The 24,691-nt window shown below is 42.5% G+C and overlaps 1 protein-coding gene across 1 annotated transcript in view; it reads left to right on the forward strand.

The window, feature by feature from the left end:
* Positions 1 to 24,691, forward strand: part of LOC126412577 (uncharacterized) — a 194,162-nt gene that overhangs the window by 143,542 nt on the left and 25,929 nt on the right. Inside the window, exon 7 of the mRNA XM_050082229.1 lies at positions 1,230 to 1,323. Coding sequence (XP_049938186.1) covers positions 1,230 to 1,323 — 94 coding nt within the window. The remainder of the gene's footprint in view (positions 1 to 1,229; positions 1,324 to 24,691) is intronic.

A 24,691-nucleotide genomic window follows, 5' to 3' on the forward strand; every position in this document is an offset into this window, starting at 1 on the left:
ACATAGAAAAGCAATTAGAAAGAATGCTTCTGAAGTTCTGCTAAACTTAGAATGGAAAGACCAAAGCAATGTTTACAGTGAAATCTTCATAATTCAAAATTTAAAGCAATGTACATGCCCATATGTTACCTTACTTGATCATGTGTGAATACTAATATGTATACACTGTCCCTGGAGGAATGGCTAGTAGTCAGGAAAATGACAGGAGTGATCATTAAAAGCAAAAAGGCTGGTAAACAGGGACTCTAAAATGCATAACTTCAGAGCTATAAGCAAGTCTTCTTTAGAAGAGATAATTCTAAGTAATGAAATGCTCACAGCTTGTACGACATGCATTTTAGAGCTCATGTTTACCAAACGTTTTTGCTTTGAATGATCATTGCCATCATACCTGTATTCATCACTCCTTCTGTGATATCCTGTGTAATGTTTTGAGTATTGAACCTATTCTCCAAGAAAGATTGTGAATATCAGCAAGGTTTGTCTTGTGCTACCTCTTTGAGGCTTGAATTGCTAGTATGCTCAAATTGATACTTCTTACTCAGTCGGGAATAAATTACAGTATATGTTACCAGAGATGAATAAGATCACAATATAGTTAAAGCAAAGTTTGACAAAAGTTAGTGTAGCAAGAACTAGAAAGTGACACAGTGAATGCACTCAGTCATTGTCAATCTATGCTTCATAAGGCCATTAAAACTGCTAATATAGCTAAGTAGCTGTCGTGCAACATATTTCATGGCACAACACTCAATTTAGTTTTTAAGGGTGAAGCTGAACCCTTTGTTTTGGTTAAACTATTGTTTATTGATGAAATGTATTTTGTGTGTGTGTGTGTGTTTTGTGTGTGTGTGTGTGTGTGTGTGTTTTGTGTGTGTGTTTTGTGTTTTGTGTGTGTGTTTTGTGTTTTGTGTGTGTGTGTGTGTGTGTGTGTGTGTGTGTGTGTGTGTGTGTGTGTGTGTGTGTGTGTGTGTGTGTTTTGTGTGTGTGTGTTTTGTGTGTGTGTGTGTTTTTTGTGTTTTGTGTTTTGTGTGTGTGTGTGTGTGTGTGTGTGTGTGTGTGTGTGTGTGTGTGTGTGTGTGTGTGAGAGAGAGAGAGAGAGAGAGAGAGAGAGAGAGAGAGAGAGAGAGAGAGAGAGAGAGAGAGGTATTTGTTTTTCAAAATCAGTTAGTAGCTCCAGTCTCCAGTTTGTTTCATTCTGTATTAATGTATAGTGAATTCACTTTCAGGTTACATTAATGAGGAATCTACAAGATTACTGGCACTTATTTTGCCACTGTGTGTTGCTGTAGCTGGAATTACAACTCTGATTGTCTGCATATGGTAAGTAGTAGTAATGATAGCAGTGGCACACTGTGTGTGACCTGGGTCAAATCACTTGTCAGGTCTGCACCATTGCACAGAATGACAAAACCAGGACAGACTTTCCAAATGCTGGTTGGTGATAAACAAACTATTATTGTCTGCAGACTAAACTAAAATTGTCAATATAATTCTGGTTTGTAGTTTCTTGCTAGTCCATGATGGCATTACAAATCTATGAATTAAGTGAATATTTGACAAAAAAAACTTCAGTATTGATGCAGCCCAACAATATTGTGTAGTGTGTGATGGTTAAAAGGAATAGTTCATAAAATTGTATTCTGAAATTGAGATGGTAATGGTGGCAATTTGGTTTAATAATAGTGAGACAAACATGTGTAAAAGAGGAGGAGGCAAGAGAGGGACATACAGCTTGGTGAAGCAAATAAATGACAGCATCCAGCAAATTTCCATAATAAAGAAGGGCTGAAATAAAGGAAACAGAACTGGAAAAAAGTTTATCACTACATTACAGGTACTAAGCTACAACATTGACAGAATGTGCACTATGCTATAGATGTAAAGAAATTATAAAAATCGTACTTCCAAGAACAACAAGAGTTCATAGTGACCTATTCAATATAATTTGGGAAATATACAGTAACAAATTAAAATGATAAAAGAAATTACTGGTACTGGCCAGAAAATTCAAAAATAAGAATGTATTCCTCTAAAGTTGTAACTTAGCAATAAGGAAAAGTTCTCATGCATTACCTTACAGCAGGTAACAGGATGGCTCCACTGAAAATTATGTAGAAAGAATGGAGAAAATTGTACCAATATAAATAAGTATTGTATCTCTCACTAATTTATTTCTAAGCATATGAACTATGTAAACAGAAGGGTTCAGCAGTTGCTTTTGCTGCTATCAAGGGTGACCTATTTCTATTATTCCTGAATCATGATGGGTAACACTTGACAGATTTTTGTGTGAATGCACCAGGCATGCAACACACTCTCTAACTAGTCTAAATAATGTTAATGTGATCAGAAAACCAAACCAAAAACATATTTTAATTGTATCAAAGGCCATTCACTTGAGAAAACCCATAGAGAGACAGTATGGCTGTTCAGTACTTGCCTTTCAAAAGCAACATTCTGAGTAAAGCCAATAGATGCTCACAAATATAGAAAGAGAATGGTCCTAGATTTCAGAACTGTTATTTTCTTCCTCAGAGGCTATTAACATAATGCTCCTGTCTGTAAAAGTACTGAATTTTTATTATCCACCATAATGTGGGAAACATGCTGTTGTTCAAAATGTTTTCAAAAATACCTATTTCATTTTATCATTGACTAAATTAATGCTCTAATATCTAATCATGAGAAACAGCTGTATATCATCTCATCACCACATAAATTTCACTATAATGGGAAGCAAAGATTGTAGAGAGTTACTTGAATGTCAAACCCTTTAACACAAATTTTCAAAGAACTACCCTTTCCCTTTTTCTGGACACGGTTGAACTTAAATGCACCTATTGGCAGAGGGATGCTTAAATGATTTTAAAGGCAATAAATACTGTATATGTCTAATTTCACCTACAGAATATTTGTCACACAGCACCTTAACAATCAGCAGCTTGTGTCTAAGAAATTTCATTATCACACACACTAGGTCAACTATGTACAGGGAATTCAGTCCAACTTAAGTACATGAACAATAATTTCTGGCATACAGAACTGTTTTGGTGGTAATTGTGACGTTCCAGAATGAATTTTTACTTTGCAGTGGAGTGTGCACTGATAAGAAATCTGCAAGGAAGTTAAAACTGTAACATGTTAACAATGACTGTTTAAAGAATCTCACAGTTTTTGCAAAATTTTAAATTACAGAGCAAAATCAAACAATGTAAACTCCAGGTTTGAATATCAAAAATACTGGAAAAGGATATGGATTGCTGCTTACTGTAAAGATGAGAGGCTGAGTTGTAAACAGGCACAATGAAAACTGTACACGTTTAGCTTTCGACCAAAGCCTTTCTCAGAGTGCAGCACACAACAAGAATGAGGAGACATAAAAGGGAGCAGGTAATAAGGTAGAAGGGCTCCCTTCCCCTATTCCCAGAGGGTTCATGGTTCTTACATGAGTCTGTGCATAGTGCACATGGGGTCCTGAGCTATTGCAGCCCATTCTTCCTTTCTGGAATGCATTTCCTTCACTGTATCCCTCCCAATTCTTGCTCCTTCCCTGCTGCCCCCCTCCTTCCCATCTCTGTATTCTGATTTACGTTGACCTTCCTATCCATCTGGCTCCTTGTATTCCTAGCAGTTTTGTTTCTCTTGCCTATTATTTCACCCTTTTTGGCATTTTAATCCCTCCTTGCAATTCGACCTCCATTTCTAAATTTTCTGTCTTTAGTGTGGACTATTTTGGTTTCTTGTCTGCTGTAGCCCCCACTGCCATGCTAGGTCACCAGCATGTGTAGCCAGTCCATTATGGTGGGGCTGTTATGTACCCATCTGGCTGAGCCCCCGACAACACAAGGATGGGTCATTCCACTCAAAATATGTTTATAACATAGGAACTTCTGCAAAATTTTTTTGGTCTCACACTACAACTTTATTTTATATTTAATTTTAAATGTGGTGGTATTCTGATAACAGGGCTCTGTGAAAATGTCAATTCAAATAGGTACTTATCTACATAAATGCCCATAACTCAAGCGTTTATGAAGCTTATGATTTGGAATCTTTTTTCGGAAGTAAGGCAAGGCATATAGTTAACAGATATCCAGTTATTGAAGCAGTAAAGTTACAAAGAAAATTTTTAATTTTAGATTCCAGAAAAATTGAGAGGATGTGGAAAATGCTTTACAGTCCTCCAACCTGATGGGAACCTGATTTTAGTCTTAAATAATCCCCTAGATTGTAAGCTTTCTAATAAAATAAATTTAATGGGGCTTCTGCTAATTGACATATATGAAATCAAAGTACCATTTAGCTGTGATAGAAAAGGGTCATTTTAAGAAAGTTATCCACTCACTCTCTCACTGCCTCAGATGCAAGGGTATCAAATTAGCACATTTAAGTATAACTGATTCTAGAGAGGCACGTTAACTTCAAGTGTGAAAATTTATTTCCTTTCATTTGAGTAATAGTCATTTTTTAAAGACAATAATATTCATGATTTACATATTCAGCCAATCACTTGATCAGTGATGAAAAGTATTCTTAGACACCAGTAGCTTGTTTGAAATCTTTGAGCTTGAAGACAATGCAACAATTGCTGAAATTCATCATTGAGAATAACTGACAAGCAATAATTATTTTATTTGGCCTCAGTTGCTCAGTTTTTCTGTGAGACAGCTCATATCTGTTTATGGTGCCCTATCATTCCACTTGTATAAATATGTTTTAAGTGAATTATCAGTTAATTCAATGGAAAATGTGAATTCATGCTCTGTTGGAAAATTACTGAAAGTACAATGTCATTTGACAACCTTCACCTTAGTGAAAACTGTACAGAAAATAGTAGAGCAGGTGAGTGAAGACCAACAAGATTTGATATTGCTACAATCCAATACAAGCTTTCCACAAGATCAAGGAAGTGCTGCTATATGTGGACAGCACAGATACTATTGCTTAAAAGTTTTTGAAAGTCATCAAAGAACTGGTTGTGATTCTTTCAAAGAACACACTGTTAAATCTTTGTGGTCAGTTGGCTTGCTTTCTCCAAAATATTAGCTGCTAAAAAATCTGTGTAAAACCAGGCCAAAAACTGTGTGCACGATGTTTTAAGATATGTGGATGGTACTAAAGTCAGTGTACATTTTCAATAAACATTAATGTGCCTTGAATAATTGTTGTTTAAAGATGCTAATTTGATGCCCTAAACAAAATCAATCCATGTAATGAAAATATGTCCCTTAAATTTGTAACTTCTTGCTCTGTACTTACATGAGGGAGCCTTACTTTAGGTTGTCAGTTTACATAATCTGATTTGAATGATCTTCTGAACAATGATGTAATTTTTTTGTATTGTTCTTTGTAACTTTACTGCTTAAATATTTACATGTCTGTTATGTGCTTTTCTTAACTTATGAAAATTCCAAAACAAAAGTTTCTTAAGCACCTGAGTTATGGGCATTTATGTAGATAAGTACCACCCAGTTATCAGAATATCATTACATTTAAAATTCGATACAAAAAAGTTCTAGTCTGAGAGAGAGATTTTGCACAAGTTCTTATAAGTATAAGCAAATGTGCAAAGTTTCTTGCAAATCATAGATGATGGGTGATGTGACCCTGTGTGATTGGACATGAAATGACCGGATCACACTTCTGATATCTGAACTGTTCCCTCACCATGTGCGCCAAGGAGTGGTTGTTTATCATCATCAAGCATCGGAACTGGGCAAAATGGCCATTGCTGTGGCTGGGTGGCGCCCATGGGGAGAACCCGATTGGAGTGGGTGGTATTAGGATGGATGCTTGGTGCATGAAGTGCGTCAATCTGCAAAAATCTGTCCATTCTCCTATGGCAATCTCTTAACAGTGGTATCAGTTTTTTGAATACTGCTTCATATGACCCTGCAGCCTTCCCTTCCCTAGCTACACCCTGGGAGGCAGGCCAGGCTCAGTTTCTTGAGATGAAATACTTCTTCACTACCTGGTTTGTTCTAGGACAGATTGGGACACAATCATTGCCACAGAGCTGTTGTTTATTGTGGATAATATCGAGGACAAGTTGAGTGCCTCAGTAAGATGTGGTCAGGCTTCCCTATTGATCAAAGCTGCTTCTACCACCCAGTGTGCAGCCCTTCATGCTTGTGAGACCTTGATGATGTCTTGGTATTCATTACACTTCACCAGTCTTTGAATATGGTCCAGGGAGTGATTTTTCATAGGGACCTCGCCCTGCAAACTGATGAACTCTGGGCTAACCTGAAGCAGTGAAGAATTCATTTTGTTCAACATGTGCAGAAGGGCAGCCGTAAAGACAACCACACCAATACTGTTGTCTTTAGTCTGGCTTTCTGAGGTGAAACCCTTCCAGTGGTGGTCAAGGTTATGTGTTACCAATGTGACTTGAAGCCATGCATCCGTCTACCCATGAGGTGCTTTCGGTGCTTGCATTTTGGGCATGTCTTCACACTGTACGGTACACCCTCTGTGTAGTGAGAGTGGCCACTCACTCCACAAGGGAAGCCCCTGGTTCTGCTATCTGCATGTGTCAACTGTCATGATCACCATTCTCCACGCTTGCCAGATTGCCCAGTTTACAACAAAGAAAAGAAGGTCCAAGTCTCTGGATCATCTTTCTTGTGCTGAGACTTGCCAAAACTATGACCACTTCAACCCAGTGTTGATTTCTTCTACTTTTGCCTCTGTTACACCCTTTCCCCCTCCTACCTTTCCCTTACCCAAGCCCCATCCCCCTCCCCCTCCCTTGCAGTTCCCCCTTCCCTCCATGTGCTAGATCCCTGGCTGAAGAAGTGCCCATCCCTTCTTCAGCATTCACCAGTGATAGTGCTCTCCCCTGCCTTCCTGAACCCCTGCCGCCGGTGTGTCTCAGGGCGGAGGTCTGCTCTCACAATTCAGCCAAGGACACACTGTTTGTGCACCCGAAGGTTGCCTGCTCTTTCATTTTCAGATCTTGCAGAATCCTGCTTTCCCTCTGTGACCTGCCCTCCTCAGCCTGACAAGAAGTTGCCTCCTCCCTCCCGATGCCAATAGAGGTTCCATCTCTCCTCTTTGCAACTTGAGTCTGACATCTTATTTATGGATGTCACTACATTCTCATCAATGTTGACCACTGATCCAATGACATGACCTCTCCTCGGCTTCTTTATATCTAACATGGACTCTTGCCACGTGATAATCCAGTGGAATTGAGACGGATATCACCACCACCTACTGGAAATACAACAGGTTGTTTCCTCTTATTCTGCAGTCTATCTTGCTCTTCAAGAAACACTCATCTGTGATGACCACCCTCCAACATTTTGTGCTAATCAGGTGTTCAATTGGAACCGTGCTGTCCCCACGATAGCATCTGTAGGGGTCTGCTCTTTGGTTCTCACAGATTTCATCAGTGACTGGAACCCCTTCCATACCAACCTGGAAGCAATTACAGTAAAAGTGCAAAGCACCCCAGCAATCACTATTTGCCATGTCTACCTCCCTCCAGGTAAGCCACTTATGTTGACCTGCCTACCTTAAAATAGTAAATTCTGCCCCTGTACACCTTCTCAGGAACTTCAATGAACATTACCCACTGTGGGGGAGTGCCACTTCGATGGGTAGGGGTCTTCTAATTGACCAACTTATTACAAACTTTGATTTGCGTCGTCTTAATGATGGTTCCCCTACCCTCTTCAGTGCTGCTTGTAGCGTCTTATCTGCTATCGATCCCAATATCTTCTCCCCTGCTCTCATGGCTTCCTTATATTAGTCACCCCATGATGATCATTGTGACAGTGACCACTCTCCTGTGATTCTATCATTCCACTGTTGCTACCAGGCCATCACGTTGGGCATTCTGCAGAGCCAATAGGCCTTCATGTATGTCTGCTGTGCACTTAGATACCTCTCTCTGACTGCATTATGGTCACACGGGATGTCTCAGCTACTGTTCTTCATGCTGCTGGTGTGGCTATCCCCCTATCCAGTCTCCCTTGTCAACTCTCGCATTCGGGAGGACGACTGTTCAATCCCGCGTCCGGCCATCCTGATTTAGGTTTCCTGTGATTTCCCTAAATTGCTCCAGGCAAATGCCAGGATGGTTCCTGTCAAAGGGCACGGCTGACTCCCTTCCCCGTCCTTCCCTAATCCAATGAGACCGATGACCTCGCTGTCTGGTCTCCTTCCCCAAAATAACCAACCAACCAACCAACCTTGTCAACCAGTACTGTTCTGGACCAAGGACATGTCAGTATCAAAGACAGTCAGCAGGTGCTGCAATGATTTAAATACCACTCTTCACAGACCAACCTCATTATGTCAAGCATCTCCATGCCAAGGCTCACTGCTTTATTAAGCAGAGTAAAAAGAATGCTGGGAATGCTATGTTTCCTTCCTGGCGATGTATGCCTCTTCATCGCATATTTGGTCCAAGTTCACTAGGCTACTGGTCCACCAGCAACAATAAACTGTCCAGTATCTTATCATACAGGGTGTTCTGTGTACTGATCCACTGGTCTTTGCAGAACACCTCACGACACACTTAAGGCAACATCAATATCCCCTTATCCTGCTACCTCTCTGACAGAAACGAGGAGCTGACGAAACCCCACTATGTTTCAACCCCCCACCAATCTGAATCCTATAATGAATCCTTCATTGAGTGGGAATTCTTGCAGCTTCTTACCTAGTCGCATGATACAGCCTAAGGCCCAGATTCCATTCACAACCAGATGCTCCAGCCCTTGGATGCTACCCAGAGGCAACATCTACTCAGGATCTTCAACCGCATTTGACTCATGGGTGCCTTCCCCTCGCAATGGCAAGACAGCATAATTATCTCCATCCTTAAGCCCAGGAATAACCCAGCATATCTAGATGGTACTGCCCAATTAGCCGGACCGACGTACTTTGTAACCTGCTAGAGTGGATGGTTAGCTTCAGATTATGTTGGGTACTCAAATCTCAGGGCCTTTTGTCACTACATCAGTGTGGATACCAGGAAGGAGGCCACAGTCTACAACTGACAATTTACTCAGATTTGAAATGGCAATCTGACAGGCTTTTACTAAGCACAGGAACCTTCTCACGGTCTTCTTTGACCTATATAAGGCACACGACATGGCTTGGTGCCATCACAGTTTAGTTATCCTCCATGACTGGAGCTTTCATGGATCCCTTCCAATTTTTATTCAAGAGTTTATATACCACCAGCTCTTCCAGGTGCGAGTTGATGCTTCACTCGGAATACCTCAAATCCAGAACAACAGTAGCCCACAGTGTTCTGTGTTACGTGTTGCTCTCATCACCATCAATGGGCTTGGAATGTCTCTTGGGCCTCTAGTTACCCTGGCATAGTATTTTGAAGATGTTTGCATCTGGTGCAGCTCCCACTTGCTAGCATTTCCTGAACATCAGCTCCAAGGTGTCATCTGATGGGCCACTGCATGGGCCCTCTCCCATGGCTTTTTCTCCCTCCAAAATGTGGATGGTGCCTCAACCACAGATTAGGACTGACCTATTCCAGGGTTCTAAGGTCTCTGTTGCCTCTATGATATTGTGGCGTCCTCTGCATTCCATCCTTAACGAGTTCCAGGGTGTTACTAACTTCACTGATGGTTCTAAAATGATAGATAAGGTGGCAAGCACTTTTAAGTCCCCTACTGGCATGGAAAACCATTTACTTGCCAGGATTATGTAGTGTGTTCACATCAGAGCTGCTAGCCATTAACAGGGCCCACCATTTTGTTGTTCATGCCTCCCTCTACAGTGTTTATGCACCGACTCAATGAGCAACTTACAGGTTGTAGACTGATGCTACTCTTGTCACTCCTTGAACTCAGTACCCGTGACTATCTCTCTCCTTCCTCTGGGTGTGTGTTCATCCCAGGGAATGAGCTGGCTGACCATTTGACTAAAGAGGCAGTTACTTACGCCATTCCCTTCATGATTCTAAGTGCAAATGTGCAGATACATCGAAATTCTCTCTTTGCCCGGAAATGGAGTGGCATCTGGAGAGCTACTGCAATAAACTCTGCACAATCAAGGAGACCACTGCAGTTTTCAAACAATGGAAGATCCAGCAAGGAATGTAACAATATTATGAAAACGGAAGTTGCTACTCACAATGTAGGGGAGATGCAGAGTTGCAGATAGGCATGTTTTTATGATGGGACTGGGTAAAAGTGCACAAATTGCCGATCCTACAGTTCCAACAAATTTCGATGGTAATAAGTGCAAAATACGTTCAAAAGAGTTATACGAGGTATTCCGTGTATTAACTGTAATTACTGGTACCATGAAAAATGAAATACTTTAATTATGAAGATCAGAGGACATGCTGCCAATGCATCATACTAGCTACAGAATCCAAAGTAAACAATACTCTAAAAATGCAGAATCACTTAATTATGTCATTGAAACAAGAAATAATGGTCCTCAGCCTCAAGCATGAAAGCCTACTGGTAAAGTATCAAGAACTATTAGTGAAGTGTAATGAACTTCAACTGGCAGTAGCCAATAAACCCATGAATAATGAACTCGTTATCTGCAACCCGAATGTAGATATTGGTAACAAAAACTGGCGTTTGATGGGACAGCATACTATGAGAAATAGTCAAGCTGTAAATCATGCTCAGAATGCAATGCTGAATCCTAACAGAAATAATGTGTTGTCTAGCACCATGTGTGATCGCAGCCCCGTGCAAACTGCCACGGAAAACAAAGCTAATATGATGGTAGGACTATGTGAAATGGATCCAGAAAGTGGTTATAGAGTTGTAACTTCTGATAACCACCTGGTGCAAGATGCTAGCAAGGTCAATAGTCTAACGTTGCACAAGATCTTACGCAAAAATTAACCTAAAGTGAACAATCCGCCACACAATGTAGGAGTAATCCACCAGTGAATGTAATTGCACAAGCACCAATATACGTGCAGGACAAAAACTAAAGAAATTCCAGAACATTACATAGCAAGAAAATTCTTCGAAAAAAAGAAAGTACTAATATTAAGTGAGTCATGGAAGAGATAGTGCTCAAATACTGCAAGACAAAATAGGGCCCTCATACCAGGTAAAAAGCATAGTAAAACCTGGCGCTCCACTAAAGAGGTGGTAAAACACAGAAAATTTGGCAAGAACCTTCAGTACACGATACTTTGATTGTGATGGGGGGTTCTAATGACACAAACATCTTGCTCTAATGATAAAACACGTGGTAGAACCACTGGAACCAATACTTGCTCTAAGTCACAAAATGAATATCGTTATCCATCCTATAGCAATGAGATATGATGTTCATAATTTAAATAGTAAAATTAATACTGCAAACCTCCACCTGATAAAAGCACTGAATTTAGCAAAACATGCATACAAAAAAGAATTGCTGTGAATTTTGAAATGGAGAGACTAGTGAGAAACCACTTCACGACACATGGTTTACACCTAAACAAATGTGGCAAGGAGATAATCTGCAATAGATTGGCCTTCCTGCAACTATGGAAGACAATAAGAAACCAAAAGACAGAAACCATAAACGGACGCTTATAAGCAATTGGATCAAGACAAACAAGATGGGGAAATAAAGAGTAATAGTGGCCATACTGTGCAAACTACACTAGACAAATGGGTCACAGTCACAGACGAAACAAACCCCCTGACCCCTCAAAAAGGTCAGGAACCTGAAAGTATCAATAATGTGATGGTGAACATCGACACAGCCCCCCAAAATGACAGTGATGCTTCAGCAGTGTGATGTGGATAGTTTTCAGTACCACCTGGAAGATGAGTTGGCTGCCAAGGACAAACAACAGAACCAGCACAACTGCTCGGAAGCCAAATTTCTGGAATACAGCACAATTTAAACTAAAGGTCAGTGACACAGTAAACATGACTTTGAGACCCCTGAGTAAACTGCACTCAGACCTGAAAATCTATTATCACCATGTCCAATTCTTACGCGGCAAAACTTAAGCATTTTGCTGAGCAGTAAACTCATTGATGTCTCAGTAGTATGTCTAGCAGAGCACTGGCTCTGCACTGATGTAGTTACATTAATCTCACTACCAAATTTCAAATTGTGTGAACACTACTCCATATCAAATGATTGACATGGTGGGATTGCCATCTTCATAAAACAGCACATTGAATATAGCCCACATCCTACCCTAAAGGAAATAGGAAAAGACAAGATCTTTGAATGTGCATCCATAAAGCTTACAAATCTAAATCTAATTGTAGCTACAATTTAACTACCCCGCCCCCCCCCCCCCCCCCCCCTTCCAGTAGTATTAATGATTTTATGTTACAAATGGACTTGTTTCTATCCTAAATAAGTCAGTGGAAACAGGATGTAATTATATGTAGTGGCTTTAGTATAGACTCTCACCCACAACAGAAACAGGGAGACATTGATTAACATTGCAAAAACTTATTATCTGCATGGCCTTGTAAACGAGCCCACTAGAATAACACCCAGATCCAAGACAGTTCTAGATCAAATGTTTGCAAATAGAAATAAAGTTAACCCAACAATAGAAGTATACAATGCAGGATTCAGCGACCACCAAGCTGTCATTCTAAAGGTTGATCTTAGCAAAGATAACTCCAACCCAGTGCCACCCAAAACTATATGAAGGTTTTCCACTCGATAACATGAACAAGCTAAATGCCCTCCTCAGTAAAGAAAAGTGGATAGAGATGTACACAGCCAATGATGTCAACATGAAATTCAATATATTTCTTGACACAATGATCCACCACTTTGAAGAGGCTTTTCCACAACCAGTAAGAATAAATAATAATAAGAGAAACAAGACTTGCATTACACAAGCTATAAAAAATCTCTTGCAAACATAAAATAATACTCCACATGTTATGTAAACAAAGTAGTGACTCCCCAACTAACAGAATACTATAAAAACTACACATGTATCCTAAAAAGAGTGATAAGACAGGCAAAATGAATGCAAAATGAGTACACTGACAAATCCAGCAATAAAGTAAAAGCAATGTGGAGTATTATGAAAAGTGAAAGGGGGGAAATCAAAGCTACACACATGAACATAGAAATCAAACTCAACAATGAATCTATATCTAATCCCAAAGTTGTGGTGAACTTTCAACAAATTCTTTACGAGCATAGCTGAAAAATTGGTCAAAAAGAATCCAAACACAAACTACCAACCAGCAAACCAAAAAATATCACATGTGCAGAGTCAATTTTCATTACCGAAGTCACTGAAAATGATGTTGCAAAAGCCCTCAGAGTTAAAAAATTCATAATCAACTGGAATTGATGGTATCCCAGCAGCTGTCTGCAAAAAATTGTGTAAACACGATTACTGAACCATTAACTCACCTCTGTGACTGTTCTTTCCAGGCAGGTACTTCCCCTGAAGCTCTGAAACTTTCTAAGGTAATCCTGTCTTCAAAAAAAGGTGATAATAAAGATACGAATAACTACAGGCCTATCTGTGTCATCCTGCTTTTCCAAAGTTTTTGAAAAAATAATGCACAAAAAACTGATGGACTCCATTGAAGGAAAAAAATACGAAGTTTAGCTCTACGTGGGTTCAGAAGCAACAAATCTGCTGAAACTGCAGTATGTGATTGCATAAATATGCTATTAGATCTGCTAGATAAAAAACAGTCCATAACAGGCATATTTCTGGATCTGTCAAAGGCTTTTGACACTGTTGACCACAAAATATTGCTGGAAAAAATAGAACACTATGGTGTCAGAGGAATTGCAAACAATTGGATTGCTTCATTCCTAACCAATTGGATGCAGTGGGTCAGCATGAAATACACTAATAGACAAACCAACTCAATAATTGAAATCCTATCGCGTAATAAAACTGTAAAGCATGATGTACCACAGGGCTCAGTGTTGGACCTATACTTTTCCTCCTGTATATTAATGACTGTGTATATTAATGACTTGAGCCTGAATGTAGATGCGCACACAAAACAATATTATTTGCTGATCACACAACTGTAGTCCTCAAAGCCTTAAAGGGGAGGTGTGACCTGAGGTGTGACCTGAGGTGTGAACGATCACCTAAGGCGGGAGTGCCCTCAGAGGAGACCCCCACAAGGGAGGAGCGCGCCATCGGAGACGCCGGTAATCATGGAGGGATTCTTCCGCAATGGTTTCCTCATCTTCCACTATGTCTGCTCACAAACGTAAGTTCACAGAGTCTCAGGCACAGACAGTTCTTCCATTGTTGCCACAGTTCCTTGTTGTTTCTTGGTCTGACGAAGGTCACGACTTCTCTATGGTCAACCCTTTCATTATTCAGAAAGGTGTCGATGCAATTGCAGGTCCTGTAAAGTCTTGTTCCAGATTTCCGAATGGCACCTTGTTGTTAAAAACAGTCAGTGCCCTCCAGGCACAAAAATTGCTGCATACTTCACTGCTCCACACCTTCCCTGTCCGGGTGGAAGTGCACTGCACTTCAAATTCCTCACATGGAGTAGTTCACACATGCTTCCTCGACAGATTGTCTGATGAGGAAATTCAGCACTATCTGTCTGATGAGGGCGTAACGGCTGTTCATAGAGTTATAAAAAGGGTTGACACAAACATCTTTCCAACCCATACTGTCTTCTTGACATCTGACAGAGTTCAACTCCCATCGAAAATAAAAGCGGGCTAGGAGATAATTTCCATTCGCCCCTACGTCCCAAACCCTACGCGTTGCTATCGGTGCCAGCGGTTCAATCATACCAGCCAGTCCTGTTCCAATCCGGCCAAATATGATACGTGTGGCAAGGATGCCCATGAGGGTGCTTGTCCCCCTCCGTCCCCTCATTGCATCAACTGTATGGGTGACCACGCTGCTTCCTCTCGAGATTGCCCAATTTTTAAAGATGAAAAGCTCATTCAGGAAATCAGAGTGAAGGAAAAGGTGTTGACCTTTGCTGCTAGAAAATTATTCACCAGTCAAAAGCCCACTGTGCCACAGACAGGAAAATACAGCACTGTCCTTGCCTCTCCTCTGCCAACAAAGGAGGAAGGCCACGCAGACTTGTGATCTCACCTTTTGTGACACGGTCATCAGATCGGCCAGCGCAAAGATCGCACATTCCACCTCCCCACTTTCGCCTGCTCACTCTATGGCTCACCCTTCATCGGGTTCTGCTAAATCTCAATCCCAAAAGTCAGACACCCAGACTTCCAAAAAAGATCATACTCATGGAAAATTTTTTATGTACCCCAACTTCACAACCATCGGTTCCTCCTTCATCTAAACATCATGTTTCCAAGAAGGCTAATAAGAAACCCAGTTCCTCTCCTTCTCCGCCACGGCGTGTCTCATCTACAGCACCGCCTGACAGTAACCGCCCTCGGCCGTCTTCTGTGTCGCCGAGGTGCACGGCTGGTGGCCGATCAACTGGCCAATCACTGGTGGCAGGAGCTGCTCCTGAACAACCTATGGATCAGGATCTTCTGCCTTCGGCTGAGAGCCATTCTACGCTGTCGGTCACAGGCTCTGGGCAGTCGTTGAGTTGATGGCAACCTTGGTCACATTCTTCCATTTTCTGTTCACCCTATGTCCATTATCCGTTGGAATATCCACGGCATTCGAGCCAATCAGGATGAATTGACGATCCTCTTACGATCCTACTCGCTGGTCATATACTGTCTTCAGGAAACGAGGCTGCGTCCCCACGACAGCTTTGTTTTCCCTCATTTTCAGTCAGTTCGATTTGATCTCCCCTCTGTTGAAGGCACTCCAGCACATGGGACTCATGATTCTTCTCCATAATACTCTCCATTATCACCCAATCCACTTAAACACTTCCTTCCAAGCAGTCGCTGTCCATCTTTCCCTTTCTGGATACACCTTCTATCTTTGTACTGTATACATTACAACGTCCACATCAATGGCACGACCTGATCTCCTTCATCTTCTTGGTCAGCTTCCACCCCCCTATTTGCTGGTTGGGGACTTCAATGCCCACCACCCGCATTGGGGATCACCACATCCTTGTCCACGTGGCTCACTATTGATAGACGTCTTCCACCAAGCGGATCTTGTTTGCCTCAACACTGGGGACCCTGCATTTTTGTCTGCCTCCATGGCAAATTTCTCTCATTTGGACCTTTTGGTCAGTACTGTTCCGCTAGCTCGGCCTTCGAATGGTTCGCCCTTGCTGATACACACTCGAGTGACCACTTTCCATGTGTCCTTAGATTGCAGCCACAACTGCCATATATGCACCCGAGACGCTGGAAGTTTGCCCAAGCCGATTGGACACTTTTTTCATCTGTAGTGACATTCGATGACCGTCACTTTCCTAGCATCACTCATATTACAGACGTTATTCTTACAGCTGCGGAACATTCAATACCTTGCACCTCCGAACTGCCCCGGCGCCTCCCAGTTCCTTCGTGGAACGAGGCATGCCGTGACGCAATACGTGGGTGGTGACGTGCTCTTCGCGTTTTCAGACACCATCCTACATTGGCCAACTGTATCCGCTATAAGCAGTTCCGTGCACGGTGCCGTTGCGTCATCCGCGATAGCAAGAAGGCAAGCTGGGACTTCTTTACTAGCTCATTTAACACCTTCACTGCCTCCTCTGTAGTTTGGAGTCAGTTTCGACGGTTATCAGGCATGCCTATTTACTCCCCGGTCTCTGGGCTCACTGTCACGTACGATACATTAGTGGACCCCGTCACAATTTCTAACTCATTGGGTCAACACTTTGCTGAGATTTTGAGCTCTTCAAATTACCCGCCAGCATTCCTCCTGAAGAAACGTGCAGCGGAAGTGAGACCTCTTGCTTTCTCCTCTCAAAATCGCAAAAGCTACAATATTGTTTTCTCCATGAGGGAACTCCAACATGCACTGTCTTCTTCTCTCCCCTCCGCCCCAAGACCCACATCCAAATGTTGCTGCATTTATCATAGCATTGTCTGGGTTACCTCCTTCGCCTTTATAATCGAATTTGGACCGACAGTACTTTTCCCAGACGATGGCAGGAAGTTATCGTCATTCCTGTTCCGAAACCTGGAACGGACAAACATCTCCCCTCTAGCTATTGCCCCATTTCTCTAACGAGTAGTGTATGTAAGGTTTTGGAGCGTATGGTGAATTGCCGTTTAGCTTGGTGGCTGGAGTCCCGCAGTCTTTTAACACCTGCCCAATGCAGTTTCCGAAAGCATCGTTCTGCAGTTGACCATCTTGTTTCTCTCTCCACTTATATCATGAACAATTTTTTTCCGGAAACGCCAAACAGTAGCAATATTTTTTGATCTGGAGAGAGCATACGATACCTGTTGGAGGACAGGCATCCTCCGCACACTGTTCTCTTGGGGCTTTCACAGTTGGTTGCCCCTTTTTCTTCGCGAATTTATGGCAGAGCGCACATTTAAAGTGCGGGTGAACACTACTCTCTCCCATACTTTCTCCCATGAAAACGGGGTACCCCAGGGCTCTGTGCTGAGTGTTGTACTGTTTGCCATTGCCATAAATCCAATTATGGATTGTCTCGTTCCTGATGTCTTGGGCTCCCTCTTTGTGGACGATTTTGTGATCTTCTACAGCTCTCAATGGACCAGCCTTCTTGAACGTCATCTTCAAGGCTGTCTCAATCGACTCCAGTCTTGGAGCATCGAAACAGGCTTCCGCTTTTCTCCCAGTAAGACTGTTGGTGTTAATTTTTGGCATCGTACGGAGTTTCTTCCACCTTCCTTACATCTAGAACCTGTCAACCTTCTGTTTTCAGACATCGCTAAATCCTTGGGCCTTATGTTTGACAGAAAACTGTGCTGGTCCTCCCACGTTTCCTATCTTTCGGCTCGCTGTCTGCAATCCCTCAACACCCTCCGTGTCCTGAATGGTACCTCCTGGGGAGCAGACCGAGTGGTCCTTCTCTGCCTCTATCGCGTGTTAGTGCGATCGAAATTGGACTATGGAAGCATAGTTTACTCCTCTGCTTGGCCGTCTATTCTTCAGCGTCTCGACTCTATCCACCACCGTGGATTACGTTTAGTGTCTGGAGCTTTTTACACCAGTCCTGTGGAAAGCCTTTATGCTGAGACTGCTGAACCTCCGCTGTCCAATTGGCGAGAAGTCCTGAGTCGTTATGCTAGCCATCTGTCTTCCATGCCTGCTCATCCGGCCTATGACATTTTTTTTCGGCACCTCCTTGGATTTAGGGTATGCAGGCCGCCTTTGCTCCCTACTACCACCAGGAGTCCGCTTCCGTCAACTGCTCCATTCTCTTTCCTTCCGCTTTCCTAAAACTTTTTTCACAACTTGGGGTACAGCACCACCTTGGCTCCATCTCCGGACCTGCCTGCTCCGTTATCTTTGTCAGTTTACCAAGGATGGTACCCCTTTACTTGTTTATCGTTGGGCATTTTCTGCTCTATGCGCACAAATGAAGGATGCCACATTTATTTACACTGATGGCTCAAAAACATCGTTAGGTGTAGGGAGTGCCTATGTTGTTGGCGACACCCCAAATAGATTTCAGCTTCCCGACAAGTGTTCGGTTTATACTGCAGAGCTTTACGCTATTCTCCAGGCTGTCCAATACATCTGCCGCCATCAGCGGATACAGTAAGTTATCTGTTCAGATTCTCTCAGCTCTCTCCTCAGCCTCCAAGCTCTCTACCCTTTCCACCCTCTGGTCCACTGGATTCAGGACTGCCTACACTTGCTCCACCTGGGGGGCGTCTCGGTGGCGTTCCTCTGGATCCCCAGACACGTTGGTATCTGTGGAAATGAGGCGGCCGATATAGTGCCCAAGGCTGCAGTCTCTCTTCTTTGGCCAGCTATTTGCCCGATTCCCTTCGCCGATCTACGGAGTGTTTTATGTCGTTGTGTTGTTCTTTTATGGCATGCACATTGGTCGACACTTCCCCATAATAAATTGCGGGACGTGAAAGCTCTTCCCTGTGCTTGGACCTCTTCCTCCCAAACGCGTCGTCAGGAGGAGGTAATTTTAACTAGACTCCGGATAGGGCACTGTCTTTTTAGCCATCGACATCTTTTAAGCGGCGATCCTCCCCCACTCTGTCCCCACTGCTCTCAGCTGTGGACCGTAAGACACCTTTTACTTGAGTGCCCCTACTTTACTCCGTTACGCGCCCATCTACAGTTGTCTGAAATATCGTCCATTTTAGCAGATGAGACGTGCTCAGCCGATCGCGTTCTCGAGTTTATTAGTGCCAGTGAGATGACGTCAGTCATTTAAAGCTCTTTTTGGGGACAACCAACCCCTTTCTGTAGTGGTTTTGTAAGCTTTCCTTGTGGTTTTAGTTTCTCAAATTTTTTGAGTTTCGTTCCCATTGCTGTTGGTTTCCATTTTCGTATTTTACCTTTTCCTAAGTCACAGACCGGGTGCTAATGACCATAGCAGTTTTGCGCCCTAAAACCAAAACAAACAAAAATGGAGGCTGTGCAAAAAGCTGTGAACTTGGTCACAGAACAACTCGGCAACTGGGCTAAAAATCAACAGATTAACAATCAACACCAAAAAGACAGCTTCTATGAACTTTCATACAACACAAAGTGCAAATGCCTCTCAGGCACTTGTCACTATAAATAATCAGCCAATAGATAATGACACTGTTTGCAAATTCCTGGGTCTGTGGGTTCAAGATAACCTGAAATGGAATACACATACAGGAAAGGTAAATACCAGAATTAGTACTGTCTGTTATGCATTGAGTGTACTGAAATTGTGTGCTAGTCTGAAAACATTAACCAGCGCATACTGCGCTTACATACAAGCCCACCTAAAATATGGTGTGATATTCTGGGGAAATTCTCCAACTGCCCTGAACACATTCAAAATCCATGAGTGAGCAATGAGGATTATTACTGGGAGCAAACTCAGACTCGCACAAACTTCAGAAAGTTGGAAATCCTTACATTGCCTTGCCTATACATTCTCAAGACTAAAATTTTTCAGAAACCACATAGTGCCAACTGACTCCAGAGCCATAAAAAAATAATGAAATACATAAACACAACACCAGGAAAAGCTCAAATCTGCTAGTTTTACATACACTCAATTGTGTAAAAAGTGAGCTTTCCACATGGGCCTCCAACTGTTCAACAATCTTTCCACTAGTATTAAGTCCATCAAAGATAACATAAAATTTAGCAAAGCTGTGAAGTCATATTTGTTGTATCACTGTTTTTACTCTATAAATGAATACCTAGAACAGTAATCTCGCTATTTATGTTAAACTGAAAACATTGAGCAATTGAGTGAAGTAAACACAACCAATCTTTGAAATATAATACATTAGGATACATATATTAACACATATGTTAACAATGTTAACAATGTTAACTGATATTTTCAGACATCTGTAACACACTGTGTACCATCAGACCACATGGAAGGGATAAATAAATAAACACCATAACACAAGATTTCGGCCAACAAGGCCTTTGTCAAAAATACACACAAGCACATATGCATGCGCGCCACACACACATGCAAATGCGAATTACACACACGACTGCAGACTCTGGCAGCTGAAGCCACACTGACCAGCAGCAACAGCAGTAGTGCATGGTGGGAGTGGCAACTGGGTGGTGGTAAGGAGGTGGCTGCGGCAGGGGGAGGGGAGACAGGGATAGCAGGGTAGGGGTGAAGCCTGTGAAGTGCCACTGGGGAGCAAGCAAGGATGAGGTGGAGAGAGGGTAGAGCAGCTATGTGCAGAGGGCAGGTGAGAGTTGGGGGGAGGGGTAGGGGAAAGGAGAGATCTAAAAAGACTGGGTATGTTTGTGGAATGAAGGCAGTGTAGCACTGGAAAGGGGACAGCGAAGGGTCTGGATGGGTGATGGAAATGACCAACGAAGGTTGAGGGCAAGAGGGGTACGGGAACATAGGATATATTGCAGGGGAGAGTTCCACCTGTGCAATTCAGAAAAGCTGGGAAGGATCCATATGGAACAGGCTGTGAAGCAGTCATTGAAATGAAGGCTGTGTTTAGTAGTGTGCCCAACAATTAGATGGTCCACTTGTTTCTTGGCTACAGTTAATTGGTAGCCTTTCATGTGTACAGACAGCTTGTTGGTTGTCATGCCCACACAGATGCAGCACAGTGGTTGCTGCTCAGCTTGTAGATCACATGACTGGTTTCACAGGTGGAGGTGTTGGTAGTGGATAGTAGATTTTATATGGACAGAGGTACTTAAGTAGCCATATTTGGGGTGGAGATAAACATCTAGGACCATACCATTGATGGGATAGGTAATGATTGTTACCAGACTGGAGTACCTGGTGGTAGGAAGATGTATGGAATAGGTCTTGCATCTAGGTCCATTACAGGGTATGAGCCATGAAGTAAGGGTTTGAAGGGGTTGGGAGCAGGGGTTGTGTAGGGATGGACAAGTATATTGTGTAGGTTCAGTGGATGCTGGAATACCTCTGTGAGAGGGGCAGGAAGGACAGTGGGCAAGACATCTCATTTCAGGGCACGATGAGAGGTAGTCGAAACTCTGATGGAGAACGTAATTCAGTTGCTCCAGTCCTGGGTGGTTCTGAATTAAGAAGGGAATGTTCCTCTGTGGCTTGACAATGAGACTTCAGGAGATGGTGGGAGACTGGAAAAATCAGGCATGAGAACTTTGTTTCTGTACAAGGTTGGAAGGATAATTATGGTATGTGAAGGCTTCATTGAGACCCTTGGTATACTTTAAGATGGACAACTTGTCACTGTAGATGTGGCGACCATGTGTGGCTAGGCTATATTGAAGGGACTTCTTTGTATGAAATGGTGGTAGCTGTTGAAGTGGAGGTGTTGCCAGTGGTTAGTAGGTTTCATATGAGCCATGAATAGGTTGGCATAGGATGATGCCATGAGGGTGTCCACAGCCATACCCTGGATTTTTTGTAGGTAACGCCTTCAAAGGAGAAGTAATTTTGGGTGACGACATAGTATGCTATGGTGAGTAGGAAGGAGATTGTTGGTTTGGAATCTGTCAGGCCATAGGGAAGGTAGTGCTCAATAGCAGTAAGGCCATGGGTGTTAGACATGTTAGTATAAAGGGAGGTGGCATCAGTAGTGAAGAGCAGGGCACTGTGTGGTAAAATGATAAGAATTGTGGGGAGCTGGTGGAGTAAATGGATGGTATCTTTCATGTAGAAGGGTAGGTTCTGGGTAATAGGCTGAAGATGTTGGTTTAATAGAGCAGAGATTCTCTCACTGGGGGAACAGTAACTGGCCACAATGTGGCATTCTGGGTGATTGGGTTTAATGACTTTAGGAAGCATGTAGCAGGTAAGAGTGTGGGGAGTGGCAGGGGTCAGCAGAGAGATGGACTCTGGGGAGAGGTTCTGGGCTGGGCATAGAATTTGAGGAGTTAATGGAGGTCATGCTGGATTTCTGGAATGGGGTCACTGTGATGAGGTTTGTAGGTGGATGTGTCTGCAGGATGTATACACCCCAGAACACCTGGGAAATCCGGGAATTTTTTCATCTGGGAGAAAACTGGGAAGAACCTGGGAATTTTCATTGTTTTAGTTTTCAGTTAAATTTTTGTGGTTTTGACTGGTAAGAACTGATACTCCAACAAAGAATTTTATTTTAGCCGCTGCTGCAAAACAATAATGCAGCAATACAACATAAACAAGGGAAAAACAAAATAAAACTTTAAGTTGCAAAAGAAATGCACCATTTAGAACAAAACAGTGCACACACAGTGTCTGCCAACAGCAAAATGTGTCAGGCTTTAGGATGAAGAGTTCCTTGCAGAGTGGGGGGAGTGGTCATGTATGCAAAAAAAAAAGCAGTACTCCATTTGATTCCATAGATGTATCATGGCACTGCACTGAACAGATACTTGAATGTTGTGCAGGGACAGTTGAATTTAGTGAACCAAACTTCTAATTGTTGTTGTTCATAGGTCCCCTAACTCTGACTTCAGAGCATTCCTGCTCAAGCTAGAGAGAGTTCTTGAGTCACATTATAGGAAGTACAAGAAATTAGTTATATATGGTGACTTCAATATAAACTTTGTATGTGATTGTGCAAGAGAAAGGTTGTTGGTATATCTCATAAATTCATATGACCTGATGTAGACGGTGTTTTTTCCAACAAGGGTGCAGGGGAACAGTAGCACAGCCATATACAATATTTTCATTCAGTCTTCGTTACTTGATGGCATCCTGTTAGTAAAAGGGTGAATGCACAAATTTTAACACTAAAAGGCTTTTGTACTCAAGTCTCAAATATACACTATGTGATCAAAAGTATCTGGACACCCCAAAAAACTTAAGTTTTTCATATTAGGTGCATTGTGCTGCCTCCTACTGCCAAGTACTCCATATCAGCGACATCACTAGTCATTAGACATCATAAGAGAGCAGAATGGGGTGCTCTGGGAACTCGAGGACTTCAAACATGGTCAGGTGATTAGGTGTCACTTGGGTCATGTGTCTGTCTGTGAGATTTCCACACTCCTAAACATCCCTAGGTCCACTGTTGCCGATGTTACAGTGAAGTGAAAACCTGAAGGGACATGTGCAGCACAAAAGCGTACAAGCCAACCTTGTCTGTTGACTGACAGACCGCCGACAGTGGAAGAGGATCGTAATGTGTAAAAGGCAGACATCTATCCAGAACATCACACAGGAATTCCAAACTGCATCAGGATCTACTGCAAGTACTATAACAGTTAGGCTGGAGGTGAGAACTTGTATTTCATGGTCGAGCAGCTGCTCATAAACCACACATCACGCAGGTAAATACTAAATGATACCTCACTTGGTGTATGGAGCATAAACACTGGATGAGTGAACAGTGGAAAAATGTTGTGTGGAGTGACAAATCATAGAACACAATGTGGCGATCCAAAGGGAGGTTGTGGGTATGGCAAATGCCCAGTAAATGTCATCTGCCATTGTGTGTAATGCCAACAGTAAAATTCAGAGGCAGTGGTGTTATTGTGTGGTCATGTTTTTCATGGAGGCAGCTTGCACCCCTTGTTTTGTGTGGCACTATCACAGCACAGGCCTACATTGATATTTTAAGCACCTTCTTGCTCCCTACTGTTGAAGAGCAATTCAGGGATGCCGATTGCATCTTTCAACACAATCGGACACCTATTCATAATGCACAGCCTGTGGCGGAGTGCTTACATGACAATAACATAACTTTAATGGCCTGACCTTGGGACGTTCTGGAATGCCGACTTTGTGCTAGGCTTCACCAACTGACATAGATACCTCTCCAAAGAGCAGCACTCCATAAAGAATGGGCTGCCATTCCCCAAGGAAACTTACAGCACCTGATTTAACATATGCCTGTGAGGGTGGAAGCTGTCATCAAGGTGAAGGGTGGGCCAATACCATATTGAATTCCAGCATTACTGATGGAGGATGCCATGAACTTGTAAGTCATTTTCAGCCAGGTTTCCAGATACTCTTGATTACATAGTGTAATTACAAACTATGTAAGAAAGTTAATCCAATGGCAATAGAGTTTTTAAACCTTGTCATGGAACAAGAGTGGCAGGATGTTCACAGAGCTGATAATATAGATGACAACTGTAATGCTTTCCTTAACACATTTTTCATGCGCTTTCAAAATTGTTTTCCATTAGAACGTTCTTAACGGGGTACTAGCAGTAAAAGGCAGTGCTAAAGAACACAAATTAGGCAACGAACACTACAGAAAAGAAGAGTACAGACGAACACCAGACAGAAAGAAATAGAAGAAAAGA

The sequence above is a fragment of the Schistocerca serialis genome, chromosome 1 (assembly GCF_023864345.2).
Source record: "Schistocerca serialis cubense isolate TAMUIC-IGC-003099 chromosome 1, iqSchSeri2.2, whole genome shotgun sequence".
Classification (NCBI taxonomy): Eukaryota; Metazoa; Arthropoda; class Insecta; order Orthoptera; family Acrididae; genus Schistocerca; species Schistocerca serialis.